At 34.4% G+C, this 20,248-nt stretch overlaps 1 protein-coding gene across 1 annotated transcript; it reads left to right on the top strand.

The window, feature by feature from the left end:
* The first annotated feature begins 332 nt into the window (after positions 1–332).
* On the top strand, positions 333–10,248 carry LOC120135417 (paladin-like). Its single transcript, XM_039151675.1, is given in 19 exon segments — positions 333–819; positions 1,208–1,339; positions 2,060–2,131; positions 2,455–2,525; positions 2,651–2,750; positions 2,840–2,938; positions 3,680–3,806; positions 4,083–4,216; positions 4,302–4,361; positions 4,581–4,816; positions 5,343–5,769; positions 6,500–6,823; positions 6,942–7,544; positions 7,686–7,859; positions 8,336–8,566; positions 8,657–8,940; positions 9,109–9,396; positions 9,733–9,855; positions 10,041–10,248. Coding segments are annotated over 19 exon segments (3,768 nt in total). The 5' UTR covers positions 333–669; the 3' UTR covers positions 10,174–10,248.
* Positions 10,249–20,248: the final 10,000 nt, after the last annotated feature.

The following is a 20,248-nucleotide window of genomic DNA, read 5'->3' as shown; positions in this document are numbered from 1 at the left end:
GCAAATGAAATATTTAGAACGTTTACAAAAATTATATTAGATGTACTGAAAAAGAGAAATTAGATGGATGAAATAAGTATACTCCTAACACTATTAATAATTATATCCGTCCAAAAAACAAGTCTTTCACGTTGTGTTCGGGAAGTCCTAATACTATTGATAAGTATATCCGTCCAAAAAACACGTCTTTCACGTTGTGTTGGGGAAGGCCGAAGGGAAAAAAAAGCATCATTGTCTCTCTTTATTTTATTGTGGACTCTAACACATGCACCAAAAATCCTTTATTCTTTTTATATACTGTATGCTCATGCTACTTCACTTGCCAGTTTTCAAGCTAAAAGGTTTTCATTTTATGCAATTGGTTTCTTCGAAATATACAGGAAAAGAGTCTAGTTCCAACCTAGAAACGATTGAAGGCCAGCCCTTCTCCTCGCATTGTTCAAGTGCAATTCTTTTTCATTTCATTTCTAGCATTGGAATTTTTAGAATTATCAAGGGTGTAGTTGGGATCTTTGTGGTGACTGAAGTGAATTTCTCTTAACACTTCATCATTGCATTGTCTTTCCCAAGTACCCAAAAAAAAAACTGGTATTGGGTCCATCAGAATTTTAAGGAGAAGGGTATAGTTGAAATCTTGAGGAGGATTGAAGTAATTTTTTGCACGAGAAAATGGTGATGCCAAAGGAGGTAGAGCAAGTGATGAAGATGAGAGGGGGATCTGTGTTGGGTAAAAAGACTATCCTCAAGAGCGACCATTTCCCTGGTTGTCAAAACAAGCGTCTGTCTCCTCAGATTGATGGTGCTCCCAATTACCGCCAGGTTCTTTCTCTTTTCTCATTTTAAAACCTTTCTATAGATTTCTGGACACAGTTATAGGTTAATAAGTAAAAGGGTAAAGCAATTCACGTCCTTATTGGGTCCTTGGTGAGTTCTTCATGTTGGATATTGCTTGTACTTACAAATGCAGTGTGGTAATGTGAATATCATAGGTGATTTAAGTTGTAATTGTATTTGTAGGCTGAATTATTGGACTTATTCATATGTCCTCTAGGTATCTTGTATGATGCAAATGCTGCAATGCTTGCATATTGACGTGCCAGTTTGATTGATAACTCCTTTTAACTTGTGGCATGGTCTATTTTGTTAAATTTCATGCTTTTGTTTTCCCAAATCATTTCCTTGTCCTTTTTTTGTCTGATATTAACAGGTAGATTCATTGTGTGTTCATGGTGTTGCCATTCCGACAATTGTTGGAATTCGAAATGTTCTTAAGCACATTGGAGCCGAGAAAAATGGGAAGCAGGCACGTGTTCTTTGGATTAGTCTTCGAGAGGAACCGGTAAATAGATATCTCACTGAATGATTTTTGTTTGTTGATGAGGACATGGACAGGGACGCTGTATTATTTTGGTTGACGTTTATGACACTGATGATTCTGAAAACATTACTATTTTATAAATAAAAAAAATTGAGGATTGCGAGAAAAGTAGAAATCTGATTTAAGTTTCATGACTAGTCATGATGCTGAAGATAAGATAATATGGAAGCAGGGAAGAAGCTGAAAGCTTAAAAGAAAATCATTGCCCTGAAAATAACCAAAAAATGGCAAGCAACAATGACTCAGTTGTACCTGGCTGATCCTGCTTCATCTGGCAAATAGTTTTCTCTTTGCTTCTTACCCCTTCATTTTTCATAGATGCTAGGTTAACTCTTATATTTAAAGGTTGTAGATCATTGTTACTGTTGTCTCAAATCATCTTTTTTTTTTTTTAAATTATGTCAATGAATTAACTTGGAACCATAAGTTCTCTCATCCTTCTGGAAAAATAAAAATAAAATTATGCCAATAAAAATAACATATCTTATTGTTTGCTATAATTTTTTCGATTATAAAATGGAAATATAGTACGTGTATTCCCTATTCATCCAAAACTTTTTAACAGAAACCTTCTTGATTGCATCTTGCGTGTTGTTTTACATGAAGTCATTAACTATTTTAGACTGCTAATTTCACATTTGCTTCTTCTAATTTATATATATATATTTTATTCTTAAATAGGTTGTATATATTAATGGGCACCCCTTTGTTTTGCGTGATGTTGAAAGGCCCTTCTCCAACCTTGAATATACGGTATGGTGGAAACTTTTAGATCATTGCTCTATTTTTGGCATCTGGTTTTTGGCTTTGTCACTGTTTCTTTCATGAACATGAATGGAACCAATAGAGTGTTTCCTTTTTGTAGTGCTGCCATGTATGTTTTAGGAGTTTGTTTTTCTAATATATTATCAACAAGTCATTGTGAAGAGCTTTTAGTTTACTTGTCTCATGTGAGTTAACGGTGCCCAAACTATGAAAAATATATTGTGGCTTCAAATACAGTAGCTACACCAATATCATACAATGTACATGCATGTACTAAAGGCCTGCTGACATATAGCATTTATATTGATTAGGGAATCAATAGGGATAGAGTTGAGCAAATGGAAACTAGATTAAGGGAAGATATTTTGATGGAAGCAGCAAGGTATTTCCATTGGTTCCACATTTTGTTTATTGTGACTTGTAAATGTCATGTTCCTTTGCTACTTTTACCAATGGTTGCCGTGCTACATATGATAGCAAACTTTATTTGGAAATCTGACATAGCAGATATGGAAATAAGATCCTTGTGACTGATGAACTGCCGGATGGTGAGATGGTGGACCAGTGGGTACGAGTATCCTGTAATTCGGTGAAAACACCATTGGAGGTATAAGCTTTGGAAAACAAGAAACCCGACTGATCTGCAAAAAATTTGAATTATCATCTCAAACTCATTTTTCGGTTGTACTTGTACAGGTGTACGAGGAATTGCAACTCGATGGATACCCTGTTGACTATGAGAGAGTGCCTATAACAGATGAAAAGTCACCGGAGGAGCTGGATTTTGATATTCTGGTAAGTTTCATGTATTGGCCTTACTCAGCTTGTTTTGAATCATTAAAATTTAGTTAGCCTTTTGAGTCATCCACCTTCCACTTGTTTCCTACTAATATTCTGCCAGTACTATAATACATGGACAACCAATATTGCTGCGCCAAATTTATGTCTTGATTTTGGTTTGGTAATACTGTTTGACTGCAGCTTTTCTTTAACATTGATGGTGAGAAATTTTTTTGTGAGTTTTTCTCTTGGGTTGATTGATTGGAAATTAGTGGGTACTTTTCTCCATGACTTGTATAGAAACATATGGAGGTTCTATAAAAGGTCTCATATAGCTAAATAAATATCTAGTTCTCAATGAATTTATTAAGATAGTTCTATTAAGAAATAAGTAAATAATTGAGAGAGACTTACCTATTTACATGTTTTGCATGTGCTAGGCATATGGTGACTCAAAATCTTGGTTTTAATTTTAAACTTAAGATCATCATAGAAGTGCCTTTATTTGGTTCTCGAATATCTTTTATATGGAAGCCTGGGTCTGACCATGGAAGTGTTTTTATATTTGATAAAATTCTTTTGTTGCTTAATTTTATTGTTGCTATCTTTTGTTCTGTGCATACGGGTTATTAGGATATGAAGTCAAAGTTGTGGTTTTATGATTTTACTAAATATGGGAGCATTGATCTGAACATTAAACTTTGCTGATAAATATTTTAGTTTCTCTTATTATTATCTCTCCCTTTCTGTTTCCAGGTTAATAAAATTTCTCAAGCTGACATAAGCACAGATGTTATTCTTAATTGTCAAATGGGTCGAGGAAGAACCACAACTGGCATGGTTATTGCAACTTTAGTTTATCTCAACAGAATTGGAGCTTCAGGTACCTTGGTCTCTTTATTTGTGCAATTTTAATGCAAAGCTATAATTTTCCTACTATTTATGTCATCCCTGTCTCAGTATAAAAATCTTTATGTTACGCTATTTGGATATTCAGCTTTTGTTTGCTTGAATTTGCTGTACTCATTAAACTGCTTTACACTGTCTTCTGATAATATTTGACTTATATTTACTTCATCTGTATAGCGTAAATGTTAAGCCCGTCACTGAATTTAATGTAACATTCTATTATCTAATGTTTTTATATTTAATAACATAGGCTTTCCCAGGACCAATTCAATCGGGAGAGTTTTTAGCTCTGGTTCTAATATCACTAACAATCTTCCCAATTCCGAAGAGGCAATTCGTAGAGGAGAATACACGGTCATAAGAAGCCTAATTCGGGTCCTAGAGGTATTTAATACAGCTACATGCTTGGTTGATTCTTCAACAATCTCCTGGGTCTTTTTTTCTTATAAATAGTGTGATATTCCTTTAGGGCGGTGTCGAAGGGAAAAGACAAGTAGACAAGGTCATTGACAAGTGTTCTTCCATGCAGGTATGCTTTTTAAGTATCCCATTTCACTCAGGTTTAGCTTCCAAGTTTCTGTTCTAAACTTAATGCAAATCTGAAATTTTAGATAAAAGTTTTACTGAGAAGACAATTGCCTTAATATATTCCTTGTTATGAGATTTTTTTGTCTTTATCTGCAAGGCTTATTTAGTTTTCTAATATATAAATACAACTCACAAAATTGTTGCTTTAACTCAATAACAGAACCTCAGAGAAGCAATTTCCACTCATCGCAACAACATTCTTCGTCAGCCAGATGAGATGAAGAGGGAAGCATCACTTTCATCTTTTGTGGAGTACTTGGAGAGATATTACTTTCTCATATGCTTTTCTGTATATATTCATTCCGAGAGGGCATCTCTATGTTCTAGTTCCTTTGATTATACCTGTTTTTCTGACTGGATGAAAGCAAGGCCAGAGCTATATAGCATTCTTCATAGGTAAAGATATAAATATAGTATCAGAAGCAGTTTCCTTATTTAATTTCAGGAACATGTGTGAAACCCTTTATGATACTAACCTTACAGAAGCTGTAAATATACAACTAATACAAATATTACTTATTAAATGAAAAATGCCGAGTAGGCACTCTGTTGAACAAACACCTGTTGAATAGAAGCTGCTCTGTTGGTTAAATTTCATATTATTCTAATTCAGCCAATAGATATTGAGTTGATTTGGATTAGCCTGCAACAGGTTGCTTCTCCCCAACCCCCTTTTTTCCTTATTCATTTCTTTCAAAGGAAATGCTTTTGTGAAGAAAGGAATGAAGAACAGTAAATGCACTTTTAGCAACTCAGTATGCCTAGAAATTGGATGAATGTTAAACTTGGCTGCATTGTGAAAGTTTATTTTCTCTTTTCCAATGCAAAGAGAAATTTGTTTTGAAGTTTATTTTTAAAAGAAAAAGGCCCAAATATGGAATTTGAGTTGGCACATGCATTAATTGGTTATCTATCATCTCAGGTTGCTTCGGAGAGATCCTATGGGTGCACTTGGATATGCAAGTCTGAACCCATCTTTGACAATGGTAGTTGAATCTTCTGATGGTTGCCCTCATGAAGTGAGTGTCGTTGCTCTGAGGAATGGAGAGGTTCTCGGGAGCCAGACTGTCTTAAAAAGTGATCACTGTCCTGGTTGTCAAAATGCAAGCTTGCCAGAGAGAATAGGGGGTGCTCCTAATTTCAGGGAGGTCTCTGGATTTCCAGTTTATGGAGTTGCAAATCCAACTATTGATGGAATTCGGTCTGTCATTCAAAGGATTGGCAGCTGCAAAGGTGGTCGTCCTGTTTTTTGGCACAATATGCGGGAAGAACCTGTCATCTACATTAATGGAAATCCATTTGTGCTCCGTGAGGTTGAGAGACCCTATAAAAACATGCTGGAGTACACGGTAAATTATGTTTTCTATTGTTTTATCTGTTATATGCTGGAGTATACATTATTTGTGTAGAAAGAAAAATACATTTCCATGTCGCTAGGCAACATTTTTCTAAAAATTCAGTGGACTCTCGAGGTGCCTTAATAATACTCTGCTATCTTGACTGTTTATTGCAGATTTATCATTCTGTACTCGTATTGAGAAATAGGCTAGGCATGTTATAAACACAGTTAGTCTGAAAATTTCTTAGAAACAAAGGACATGAATGCACACACTTATGAGTTTGTACACATCTGAGATGGTGGAGTCATTCATTTTATTTAATCCAAAAGGCTGTAATAACCATATGGACTATCCTACTACTTTCTAGTGTGCATCAAGAACATGCCGCATAAGGAATTGAAATGGACTATACTCCCAAAATGGGCACATCTGAATTGGATTTTCTAGGAATGTAATCATTTTGATTCTTGGTATGCGCATCAGAAACATGCTGCTTAAGGAACTGAAATGAACTATACTTGTAGAATGGACACATCTGAATTTTGTATTCTAGGAATATAATAATTTGATTGTCAGTAGTTGATTGAAATATTGGCCGTTATACATGAAATAAACATGGTTTCTCAAAAAAGAGTACATGTTTTATTTGTGCTAATTGTTTTTGAGTATTCATTACCTCATCCAATTGTAAAGAAAAGAGCCAATTGTTACTGGAGTCTAAATTGATATATCCACTCAGGGAATTGATCGTGAAAGAGTGGAGAGAATGGAAGCCCGGCTGAAGGAAGACATCCTGCGAGAAGCTAAACGCTATTAGGGTGCTATAATGGTCGTTCATGAGAAAGATGAAGGGCAAATATTTGATGCTTGGGAGCATGTCAACTCTGATTCTATACAAACTTCACTGGAGGTTTTTAAATGCTTAGAGGATGATGGTTTTCCTGTCAGGTATGCACGAGTTCCCATTACAGATGGCAAAGCTCCCAAAAGTTCTGACTTTGATACAGTGGCCGCAAACATTGCTTCTGCTTCCAAGGATACTGCTTTTGTATTCAATTGCCAGGTATTTCATTTTAAAAAATGCTTTAATGCATTATATGGATTTGAGAGGCTTATTAAGTTTCTCTGGTTGCCTCTTTTCCATTCTCTCCTAAATGTTATTGTCCTCTTTCTTTTCATAGATGGGAAGAGGGAGGACAACAACTGGTACTGTATTAGCTTGCCTTGTGAAGGTTCGTATTGATAGTGGGAGACCAATTAAAGTTCTGGTTGAAGAGATGTTCCGTGAAGAGTCAGATGGGAGCTTCTCAAGTGGTGAAGAAAACGGAAGTAATGCCACCAGATTGATCTCTAGCTCTGCTAAAGTAAGAACTAAAAATGAGCAAGACCGTGCATTTGGCATTGATGATATACTACTGTTATGGAAGATAACAAGATTATTTGATAATGGGTTGGAGTGCCGTGAGGCCTTAGACACAATTATTGATAGATGTTCAGCACTACAGAACATACGACAAGCAGTTCTTCGGTACAGGAAGGTATTCAACCAACAACATGTTGAACAAAGAGTGAGGAGACTAGCACTGAATCGTGGAGCTGAGTACTTGGAGCGGTACTTTCATTTAATTGCTTTTGCAGCATATCTTGGTAGTGAAGCATTTGATGGGTTTTGTGGACAAGGAGAATACATGATGACGTTTAAGAATTGGTTGGATCAGAGACCAGAGGTTCAAGCAATGAAAACGAGTATAAGACTAAGGCCTGGACGATTTTTCACTGTCCCTGTAAATCTTTTTTTCTGTCTAGAATCAAGCTAAAGGCTTAATGAATGCTTAGTTTCAAACAATGTTACAGTTTTTACACTTTTTGATCTTTTTTCCTTATAAAAGAGATGCTTTGTAACTAGTTTTAATTTTTTAATGAAGGAGGAGTTGAGAGCATCACTTGAATCCCAGCATGGAGACGCTGTTATGGATGCCATTGTTAAGGTACGCAATGGTTCTGTGTTAGGAAGAGGTTCTGTTCTTAAAATGCACTTCTTTCCTGGTCAGAGAACTTCCAGCCACATCCAAATCAACGGTGCCCCGCATGTGTTTAAGGTATTCTAAAAGAAGTATGACTTTCTTGAATTGTATGCAATGCATAAGTTAAGGCCATCTAATTATTTATTTCATTCTACCTTGGAGTTGGATATATTTAGCATTTGATAGACGTTTTAAAAGTAATATTTTTTGTTATAATGGTGTCCATGAGGTAGGCATTTCTTGTTAAATCTACCTATGTACTGCAGTGAATCATCTTTATATTTACCTTTGCAAGAGTCCATATCAAGTTTACCAGAATGAGAGATGTAATAGCTTACTCAATGTGGTCTGTTATATTGTGCCAAGATTTTTTTAGTTCTATGGTAAATGGAAATATAGTTTTCCTTTTCGTGATCTTTTTCTTGTATTAGATCTTTCAATTTTGGCTTGCATTCAACATACATGGTTAGTTTAGTTCAATCCCTCTTATCCTATAGATCTCGGCATTCCTTGGAAAAACCCTTATATGTCTTCGAACCTATTTGTTCCAGGTGAATGGATACCCTGTTTATAGCATGGCTACTCCAACAATTACTGGTGCCAAAGAAATGCTGGCATACCTTGGTGCCGAGGTCAATGCAGAAGGATATGCTGGTCAAAAAGTGGTGATAACTGATCTGAGAGAAGAGGTGGCTGTGTACATTAATGGCACACCATTTGTATTGAGGGAGTTAAACAATCCTGGTGATACCCTAAAGCATGTTGGAATTACTGGCCCTGTGGTATGTCGTCCATGATGTGGTGTATTGTTTATGGTAAGTTATTTAGCACCAAATACTTAGCTAACTTCTTGCATTGTGACCATGATGCAGGTGGAACACATGGAGGCACGGTTAAAGGAAGATATATTGTCTGAGATTAGACAGTCTGGTGGACGAATGCTTTTGCATCGTGAAGAATACAACCAGTCATCAAATCAGTCAAGTGTTGTGGGATACTGGGAAAACATCTTTGCTGATGATGTGAAGACACCTGCTGAAATATATGCTGCTTTAAAAGAAAAAGGGTATAATATAGTGTATAAGAGGATACCATTAACTAGAGAAAGGGAGGCTTTAGCTTCTGATGTGGATGAAATTCAGATCTGCAAAGATGAGTAAGTATATATAGCTAATTGAAAAACTTTTTTTTTATTGCTTTAGGGAAGCTTTGAGGTAAAGATTTTATTTTAACCAAAAAGAAGGAACTGTAGTCGTGGATGTGTTCTAAAGTGATTCCATTGAATTAAATTATTGTTCTGAAGCTGGAAGGATGTCTTCTGCAGCTCCTCTGGGTGTTTCCTTTATGTATCACATACTGGATTCGGTGGAATCGCCTATGCAATGGCAATTATCTGCTGCAGACTTGGTGCGGAGGTGAACTTTGGGACATCCAGTGCTACACAAGCATTGGCTGATGCACAACTAAATTCTTCATCTGAAGAAAGCATGGCATTTCGGACTTCTGAAGAAGAACCACGAAGGATGGGTGATTACCGTGACATACTAAGCCTTACTAGAGTTCTCATGCATGGTCCAAAAAGCAAATCAGATATTGATATCATTATTGAAAGGTCTATCTCATTTATTTATTTATTAATCCTTTTTTTTTAAGTTCTAAAAGAATTGGAATGAATTTGCCTTTACACTGTTTTGGAACACCAGCAATATGTATAATCAGCTTAGTTATTCAGATAATACAGAAAAACGAATTGTTCAGCTGATCTTTATTATTCTTCTTCTAGACTAAGTTGAACATAACCTCCTGTTGCTTGTTTTATTTTTTATTTCATAGCTTTTAGTTTGTTTTATATTTCTGGGCTGTCAATTTTTTTATCCCAAATCATTTAACCAACTTATTGCATCTTTTTTCACACTTAATGGTGCTGAGTTTCTTCCATTTTGTGCAGGTGTGCTGGTGCAGGGCATTTACGAGATGATATCCTTCATTATAGCAAGGAACTTGAGGCGGTTCCCCATGGTGATGATGAGCACCGAGCATACCTCATGGATATGGGCATTAAGGCTTTAAGGTTAAGTTCTTGCATAGTTGCTTGATCTAAGCATCTCTTTAGTCATTGCTAATTGTATTTGATGGTGCCAAAACTTGCTCCTTTCTCATTCATTTACAGTCACGAGAATCTTAGTATACCATTAATGGTACTACGCCAAGTGTGCGTTTTTACCATCCATAACCTTTGTATTTGTTTTTTCACAGGCGTTACTTTTTCCTCATCACATTCCAGTCTTACCTATACTGCACATCTCCAACTGAGACAAAATTCACATCTTGGATGGACGCAAGGCCTGAACTCGGACATCTCTGTAATAATCTTAGAATTGTATGGTAATTGTCTTCATAATTCAAAATGTATGGATGTACATTACAGGTCTTAATAATGCCTATTCTAGGCTTTCTCCCATAACATTACCCCTCCACTTCTTCACCCCATCAGTTTATGGTTGATCGATAGACATATTCAGATGGTTGGTGATATGGTGATGTGAAATCTGATTACTGGGGCAATGGTGTTCAGAAACCATTTCTTATAATGTAAGGGGTGGCAGGTTAAAAAATCATAGGATCATAAGTTGAAGCCCCTCAAAAGACTAGGGAAGAAGTTTCCAAGTTCTGTGTTGCCGAGATTCATGTACTAGAGTCGGTAGACACACTTGGACACAGGACGACAGTTGTTGAGCTAGAGAAGTTGAAACCCAAACCGAAAACATAGAAATATTTGGTAGTATGTAAGAGTTGTTAAATGTTTATCAGTTTCAAATTATGGAATATGTATTGTTTTGGCTGATAAGGGTAATCTAAACGTCAAATGAAATGTAAGGCTCGTTTTTCTTTTCAAAGTGAAATCGAAAAAAATAAATCTTGGAATAAAATATTCATTAAAAACCCAGATGATGCATATATGAAAGTCAACAATCCGATTTTAACCATAAAACAAATGATGTTGTAGAAGGTATTTATGTCTTGATTTCACCGACATATCTGCCTTGTATTGCTGTAATTTATAGCTCTAATAACCTGAGAGCTGGTCCCAAAATCTGAAAAGATGAAGACAATAGGGAATATATGATGTCTCTCATTGCAACGTACAGGCGAATCAAGCGTTAGAAATGGAGAAAAATTTTAAATATATGTTTTTGGTATAAACAATTACAATACAATCATCAAAACACATTATATTTGAACATTAATCATTATCAAAACAACAATTTTAAATATATATTTTTGGTATAAACAATTACAATACAATCATCAAACGACTAAGACGAGATGAGTTATGTTAGCTAGAGATCGAAGCATCGGCGTATTACTCTCGTTGTAATGTTATTGTTTTAACATTATTATTAAATTGCAGCAAGATGGATGATATTTGTGATTTTAGGTTAACTTTGAGAGAATTCAGTTGTTCCTACCCAATTCTTTAGATTCACCGGCATTATTTACTGAAGATCCATCCATCCTCGAACCTTAACAAACACCATATACAAACATCGGATATCTCTTCTTCACATACAAATGCAGCTTGTGAAGATAAAAAGTCTTTTTCTTGTGTGAGCACTTCCTCGCTCTTAACATTGGTATGAAAAATTCTTGACCTTTACCTGTTCGTTTAAATGTCTATGTCAATCCACCTGATGATTTATTCAACGTGTTTCAGTCGCATAATTTTCTGCATTCTTGGTGCAATCTCTCTTTTATGAAATAAGTATAAGATATAATTGAAGTAGAATATGATGACACCAAATTTACAACTGCTCAATGGCATGGAGCAAAATAGAAATTTATAGAAGTTTGCCTGAGGTTTGAAACTCAAAAGTAGAAGTGCATGTTATCTCCTATGAAAGTTTAGTTTGGCTATACCATAGGTAAAAACAGAAGTAAAGAGAAGAGGAAAAACAAGGAGAGTGTCTATTATGGGTAAATCTTGATGTTTATACCCATGTTGACTATTTAAGAAGGCATTGAGTGATTTTCGCTCTCCAAATGCTACAATTTCTTCTTTAGTATCTCCATATTGTGAAGTAAAGAGGCCTTTCAGAGACCACGAAGTTGGACAAATCCAATAACCCCAAACCCACCATTTAGGAAATTTCTGCTAGAGAATAGCAGATGTGGTATTTCAGATATCTAAAAATATATGAGCGGAAGTATTAAAGGTTGTTATAATGCAAATAAAGAATCGATCTTGGTTGGTAAAGTATTTAAGTAGAAGGTTGCTCTCCTCATTATTAATCTAACCCTTCTTCTATTTACATTTACAGGTGCCCAAGTGAATAATTTTAAGCAATACAAAACATAATTGGCTTACCGGTCCTGAGGTGAGGTATCCTGAGAACAAGCTCAACAATGTGAAATTGAGGCTTGCAAATATTGTAGCTACTTGATAAGATGGAGTCCAAGAAACCATCACCATGCCTAAATATTTGCAATAAAGCAGTGTACAAAACACAGTGTAGAAGTACCAAAATACTTTGTAAGCCGATCCATAGAAGTTTACAGTTGGATAAGTGATTGTCACGAGTAATATTACTTCTAGAAAGATATAAGGGATATCAATAATCAACTGCAAATATGAAGAAAATTTATACCAAGATATGTGACATTCAAAAACGTCATAGTACTTGTGAATGCTTAGAAGGGACATTCTATGAATTCTTTTACCTGTGCCAATGAATATGTCCATGACGAGTATATTCTGGCAAATCTTTCACGGTGGACAATTGTCTGTTGGGTAGCTACAAATGGAAGAACATATGAACAACTGCTTGTTCGGATAGCATGAAGATACACATTGATCCCATTATGTTAAAAAATCTTGTTCGATCATGTCTTCAGAAAGGGGAATAGAATGTCAGCATGTCACACAGTAAGTATATAATCTAACACACTTCAAACAATTACTTTTTTTTTTTTTTAAATTCAGCTTTTCATTATACAATTCTAGTTTGAACTGAAATTCATTTGAAACCTGATTCTTTTATCTTTCCACCAAAAAACTTCCATAACTATGTGCTAACCATTTAATGCATTCTTTTGGAACAGTAGTTGTCAGTGTATGCTTATTGCACTTACTAGCTAACTTGATAATTGATATGAGTCATGACTTGATACCATTTTTTAAATTTGTGTTAATCTGCTAAATTTTATTTTGTATGTCCTAGCTAACTTCTCTTACTCTTGTATGCTCTATCTTCTTTAGATTTTAGCATAGGAGACCAGTTATTAGTACTAGTACCTTTCCCTTGTCTGTTTAGTATTCTATTTATCCAGACAAATAAAGCCAGCAACTTACTTTATGAAGATACATTTTATGTTAACTTTATGGAAAAAATCTTGGTGACGCTTCATAAATGAACATTTCTTCCTATAGCTATGTGATCAAGGAGAAAAAAGAGCTAAAAAGCAACTTACAAGTTCTGTCCTTTTTACCAGAGTAAGGCTCCATATAACAAAGAAGATGAAATTATAAATGCCAAGCGTACTAAGATGTATTTCGGACTTCTCCAATAGGTCAAGTGTTGTTTCCAAAGGCAGCTTTAAGTTGCTCCCATCCGTTCTGTGGAAAAGGTGTTGAAAAATGTAGTTTCTCTGAACCTTGTGCTTGAAGACTTTGGCTTTTGACTATTTCTTTGTTTTCCCTATTGGGAAGGAACATTAAATCACTTGGATTCATAATCAAAAGTCAGGCAAAAAAAACCTTTAAGAGTGTTTATAGCTCCTTGAACTAGAACCAAAAGAAAGCAGTAGCCATATGTGATGTCTTAACCTGGTTACTGGTGAAACAGTGACAACCTAATAGTTTTTAAACACATTTAAGATAATGAACTTACTTGTAGAGATAAAATTCTTTGTACATACGACCGAAGTCTATTCCAAGATGAGCCTCCACAAAAGGACTAGTAACTTCTAACAGCCGTGTTGCTGGGTTATAGTTTTCTTTAGTTTTTTTAGTTAAAACTTCTTTTGACACACCATATTTAAACTATTTATAGGTTTATTTTCTATAATTTGATTTTATATATTTTAATACTTCACATAAAAAATAGATGACATTTAACGCCAAAATTATTAGTTAAATTCACATAAATATCTAATTGAAATATTATCAATAGTTTGAAGATTTAATTTAAACATTTTAAAGTTTAAAAATTAATTTAAAATATAAATCAAAATATAGTGTAATTAGCTCTAAATTAAAAATCTTTATAAAATATAAAAAATAATATTTTATAATTTGTTGAGTTAATCGATTGACGAATATGGCCAAGAGGGGGGTGAATTGATAATAAAAATTTTGGTGGAAGCTTTTGTAGAAAATTGAAAGAAATTTGCACAGCGATTTAGAGTGGTTCGACTTTCTCAACCAAAATCTACGTCCACTACCTTAGCTATCCACACTAAGGATTTTCCACAAATTCACTAATTTGTCTTTCTTTTGAGGACAAAGAGTAACCTTACAAACCCTCAAGAATTATACCCCAAATTCTTGAGAACACTCTCTCCCAAAGAGAACAATACAAATTTGCAAACTTACACGAAAATCCTCACAAGGTAGATTGTTTGCACAATTCTAGAACAAGGAAAAGAACACTAAAAAATGAATACAATTGAGCACAATAAGTGTTCTTGAAAACAAGATGAATATTGAATGAAAAATAGGCTTGAAATGCTCAAACTTGAGGTTTGATGCTTTCTCTTTGATTCTCTCTTGATTCTAGTTGCTTGATATTTCTTATTGTTGATCAATGGCTTCTAAGCTTGCTTTAATACACCTTGAATCACTTCTGAACGTTGGGGATCATTAATGAAGTTATTGTAGTTGTTTAAGTGTGAAAACAATAAATATTTCTGCTTGGAGCGTGGGGGGAATCGGTACCCCTTCATAGGGTATCGGTACCTGTAGTTTAAAATTTAAATATTTCGACCGTTAAATGCCTGAGGGTATCGGTACCTAAGTAGGGGGTATCGATACCTACTAAGGGGTATCGGTACCATCCGAGCATTCTGTTATTTCTCGGAATCAAAATGTTCATAGGGGTATCAGTACCCTATAAGGGGGTATCGGTACCATCCGAGTATTCTGTTATTTCTCGGAACCAAAATATTCATAGGGGTATCGGTACCCTATATGGGGGTATCGATACCATACTAAATAAAACTTATTTTTGGCTCGAATATGGCTCGAAATACTTTGTAGAAATTGTTTCAAAATTGTTTTAAGATTTAAACTTAATTTTACACTTGAGTAAGGATTGAAAAAGACATTTGAAAACTCAGAGTAATATTTTTGATATTCAAAAAAGTTAATCGAATATATATTTTAATTTTCAATATAAAATCTTAAAATTCATTAACACTTAATTTGTTATATCGAAACATCAAAAAGTTTTCAACAATCTCCCCCTTTTTGATATAACAAAACATTTTAGTATTTTTAAGATTTTCTAATTGAAAATTATTTTTGAAAATCAAGATTGAAAATTACTCCCCCTTACTCTAACACTTCTCCCCTTTAAAAAAAACTTTAATATTTTCTCCCCCTTTTTGTTAAAACAAAAAGAAGACTAAATTTTTTTTATAAAAAACAAGTTCTTGCCAATTGATTTTAATTAGATAAAGCTTAAGCTACTAAGATCAAAATCAAGAGAAAGATTAGCCATTAATTCCATAATCAATATTCATAAATATGTAATGAAAATTGGTCATATATATCTAATGATGCAATAATAATTAAACAAAAGTTCAAACATTCATAAAACATCCAACAACCAAAGTAAAACAATCCAAAAGTATTCAAAATGTTTTAACAATTCAAAGATCTGTAAACCTAAGTTCAATCCAAACTTTTAAAGCAAAGTGAAGTTCAAGCATCCGTAGGAGGATCGGGAGGAGAGAAATGAGCTCGCATAGCTATCATTTCATGTGAGAGTGCATCAATACGAGCATTTGTTGCTTCATTGTTCGCACGTATCTCCCGGAGAATTTCCGATTGTTGAGCTCCCGTAGTGGATAAATGGGTCTCAATAGAAGTAAGGCGCGAATCCATAGATGCATATCGAAAATCAAATGTCTCCATAAAAAATTGAAAATAAGGAGGCATTTGATCCATTTGTTGTACTTGCTCTACAGGCTGCTTCGGTACATCTTCATCGTCAGAATGTGCTGGAGGTGCTCGTGAAGAGCTAGCTCCCGGAGTTTGTTCAGCGGATCGAACTCATTCACCAGTTTCCGAATCCTTTGTCCATCCCGATCGAGTTAAGGAAAAGAGATTAATTTGATTTTTGAGTGGAAAGGCAGCTTCAAGTCCAACTCTCAGACCGGCTTTAGAAAAGAGATTACTAAGAATACAACCGTAAACAAGAGAAGAACAATGTTTGTTATTAGGAACAAGGTTTACGGTCTCAACAATCTCGGCAAAAATAATTTCAGGAAGGTTAATTTTTGTTTTGGTTTGGATACACTGTAGCCACCAAAGATCTAAAGCACGAAGGGTAAAGTATTTACCTCCGGATGGTTGAAACCACCAAGTGATCATAAGATGAAGGAAACGATCATGAATATCTAAAATATTTACACTATCCCCACTTTTGAATCTAGAACCTACAATTTGTTTTTCATTGGATAAACCATCATTATCTAGACCTAATGCATTAGCTATGTAAACCGGATCAAGAGAGATAAATTGCCTTAGAAGGTAAGAGCGAATTCCTATAGTATGAGATTGATCCTGATTTTTAATACAAACGACATTAGAATAGAATATACGAACAAGTTGATGGTAAACAATTGGTTTTAGTTCAAAGAGCTTGTCAAATTTCCATTCCATAAGAGTAGGAAGATATCGAAAATTGATATCTAACATGGCTTGAAGAGATGGAATTCTTTCTTCCCAAATTTTGTAGGACTCAAAGTATTGAGAGAACCTAAAGAAAAGACTTCTCCTAGGACCGGGTTCATTGAAACAAGAATTACGAATGGTCATATTTGGATCATCGGGATTAGGATTAGGAATTTGAGGAATAGGTGGAGGATTTGGAGGAGAGTTTGGAGGTTGGTTAGACCGACTCAAACGACTCGAGGAAGACCTAGGACGTTTTGACATGGTTTGAAAATCGGAACAGAAAGGATAACCTGCATTTATGAAAAACACATGTATGCAAATATATCGATCCCAAAATTCAAATGAGTCATCAATATTTCAAGGTTCTCTAAAACAATCCTAATGGGCAAAGTTTTGAAACTATTTTGAAAATATTGTTTGAGAATCATAATATGTATAGTGTTCATGAAAACAACATAATTGAATCAAAAACATATGAATGAATCAAAGATTTTCGTTTTTTATGTATTTCGAAATTCAAAGAAAATCTTGAAAAAAAAATTGTGTGTTTTTGGCAAAATTTGTTGTAAAATCTAGTTTTTAATCATTAAACAATAAATTCCCGGTAATTATTTCAAACTAGAACTAATCTAAACTAGTTCTAAGTTCAAAAAATCAATAAAGTAATAGTTTTGGAATAATACCTTGAAAAATTGGATTTGAGTGGAATGTAGTGATGTTTTGCACGTTTTAATGATGCAAGCAGGATTTGGAGTTGAGAAACAAGTTAAATCCGACTAGAAACGAAGATTTTGAGCAAGATTTGAGAGTATGGGTAGATAGAGAGCAAACAACGGGTATGAGGGTTTAAAGAGTTTGAGAGAATGAAGAAGAAAATAGGGATTTAATACCTAAACCCGACAGGGGGTATCGATACCATCAGGGGGTATCGATACTCATTCAAAGAGTGTATCGATAGCTATTCAATGGGTATCGATACCTATTCAAAGGGGGTATCGATACCTGTATCAGGTCTATGCACATAAATGTCAAAAATCCGTTTTTGAATACTCAAAATGCTAAATTAAACTACTTAAGTGGTATTGGCAAATCATATAACATCAATTAATTATAAAAAAAATACTCTTTTAACTGTATTTGAACATAAAGTTAATTTTCACCAAAAAACATAAACTCTCCCTAACTAATAGCAAAGAATGCAATTAAAATTTATTATAAGCATTTTTCATTTATTCTTAAAAGTGTTAAAATTATTTTAAACACTAAGTGAAGATAGGTTGGTCAAACCTAATTCTCTCCTAAGTGTCCAAAATCTTTCCTTGTCTAAAGGTTTTGTAAAGATATCCGCTAATTGGTGCAAAGTATCAACAAATTCTAGAACTACATCTTCCTTAGTGACATGGTCTCTAATGAAGTGATGTCTTATTTCAATGTGCTTAGTTCTAGAGTGTTGGATGGGATTTTTAGTGAGACAAATATCACTAGTATTGTCACACTTGATAGGAATGATACCTACTTCAATTCCATAATCAAAAAGTTGTTGTTTCATCCATAAAACTTGTGCACAACAACTACCAGCTGAAATGTATTCGGCTTCAGTGGTAGATAATGCAACATAATTTTGTTTCTTTGAAAACCAAGAAATCATCATATTTCCAAGGAATTGGCAAGTACCGGAGGTGCTTTTCCTATCTAATTTGCATCCTCTATAATCCGCATCAGAAAAGGCATGCAAGCTAAAGCTAGAGTCTCTAGGATACCAAAGTCCTAAACTAGGAGTGTCCTTAAGGTATCTAAAGATTCTCTTAACAGCTAGTAAATGTGATTCCTTAGGACATGATTGAAATCTAGCACATAAGCAAACACTAAACATAATGTCCGGTCTACTTGCAGTTAGATAAAGCAAAGAGCCAATCATTGACCTATATAATTTAACATCTACACATTTACCTCCTTCATCTAAGTCAAGCTTTGTTGAAGAGCTCATTGGAGTGTCGTGAGGTTTGCCATTTTCCAATCCAAACTTTTTGAGCATATCTTTGATGTACTTAGCTTGATTGATGAAGATGCCATCTTTTCTTTGCTTGATTTGTAGTCCCAAGAAAAATGAGAGCTCCCCCATCATGCTCATCTCAAACTCACTTTGCATTAGCTTAGAAAATTCTTGGCAAAGAACATCATTAGTAGAACCAAATATTATATCATCAACATAAATTTGAACTACTAATAAATCTTTACCTTTATGCTTTAAAAACAATGTAGTGTCAACCTTCCCTTTTGAAAAACCTTTTTCAATTAAAAAATTTGACAATCTTTCATACCAAGCTCTAGGAGCTTATTTTAAACCATAAAGCACTTTTGTCAATTTAAGAACATGATCCGAAAATTTTGAATCTTCAAAACCTGGAGGTTGTTCCACATACACTTCTTCCTTTATAAAACCATTTAAAAATGCACTTTTAACATCCATTTGATATAATTTAAATTCATGAAAACATGCAAATGCTAATAACATTCTAATTGCTTCCATCTTAGCTACGGGAGCGTATGTTTCATTATAGTCTATGCCCTCTTCTTGAGTATACCCTTGAGCAACAAGTCTAGCCTTGTTTCTCACTATATTACCACTCTCATCAAGCTTATTCCTAAATACCCATCTAGTACCTACAGTAGATTTATTACTAGGCCTTTCAACTAATGTCCATACTTTACTTCTCTCAAATTGATTTAATTCTTCTTGCATAGCCATAATCCAATGTTCATCTTTTAATGCTTCTTTAATATTCTTAGGCTCTATGCATGAAATAAATACAACATAATTACAAATATTTCTAAGAGAAGATCGAGTTGTTACCCCTTTGGATGGATCACCTATAATCTCACCATCCTTGACATAGTTGTACTCTCTTGGATAAGATACTTCCCTTTCTTCAATGGTTGGATTCTCAAGAGGGTCATGAGTTACCTCATCTTTTGTTTCTTCCTTTGATGATGGTTCTTCAACGTCATGTCTAACTTCATTTGTATTTATAATACCTACATCATTATTCACACAAGAATCATTCCTCGGAAGGGGATTATCATAAAAAATAACATGTATAGACTCTTATACAACTAAAGTTCTTTTACTAAATATTCGATAAGTTTTAGAATTTAAGGAATAACCCAGAAAAATTCCTTCATCACTTTTAGCATCAAATTTGCGAAGGTTTTCTTTATCGTTATTTAAAACAAAACATTTATATCCAAAAGGATGAAAATAGCTAATGTTAGGTTTTTTATTTTTGAAAATTTCATATGGAGTTTTCTTTAAAATTGGCCTAATCATTACTCGATTTACAACATAACAAGCGGTATTTGTGGCTTCCACCCAAAAATATTTTGGCAAATTATTTTCACAAAGCATGGTTCTAGCCATTTCTTCTAAAGTTCGATTTTTCCTCTCAACAACTCTATTTTGTTGAGGGGTTCTAGGTGCTGAAAAATTATGGCTAATACCATTAGAATTACAAAACTCATTAAATCCAAGATTTTCAAATTCAGTGCCATGATCACTTCTAACACT

The sequence above is a fragment of the Hibiscus syriacus genome, unplaced genomic scaffold (assembly GCF_006381635.1).
Source record: "Hibiscus syriacus cultivar Baekdansim isolate YM2019G1 unplaced genomic scaffold, ASM638163v2 tig00110607_pilon, whole genome shotgun sequence".
Taxonomy (NCBI): Eukaryota; Viridiplantae; Streptophyta; class Magnoliopsida; order Malvales; family Malvaceae; genus Hibiscus; species Hibiscus syriacus.
Note: the sequence above shows the minus strand (reverse complement) of the source record. Positions and strands in the feature narration are given on the sequence as shown.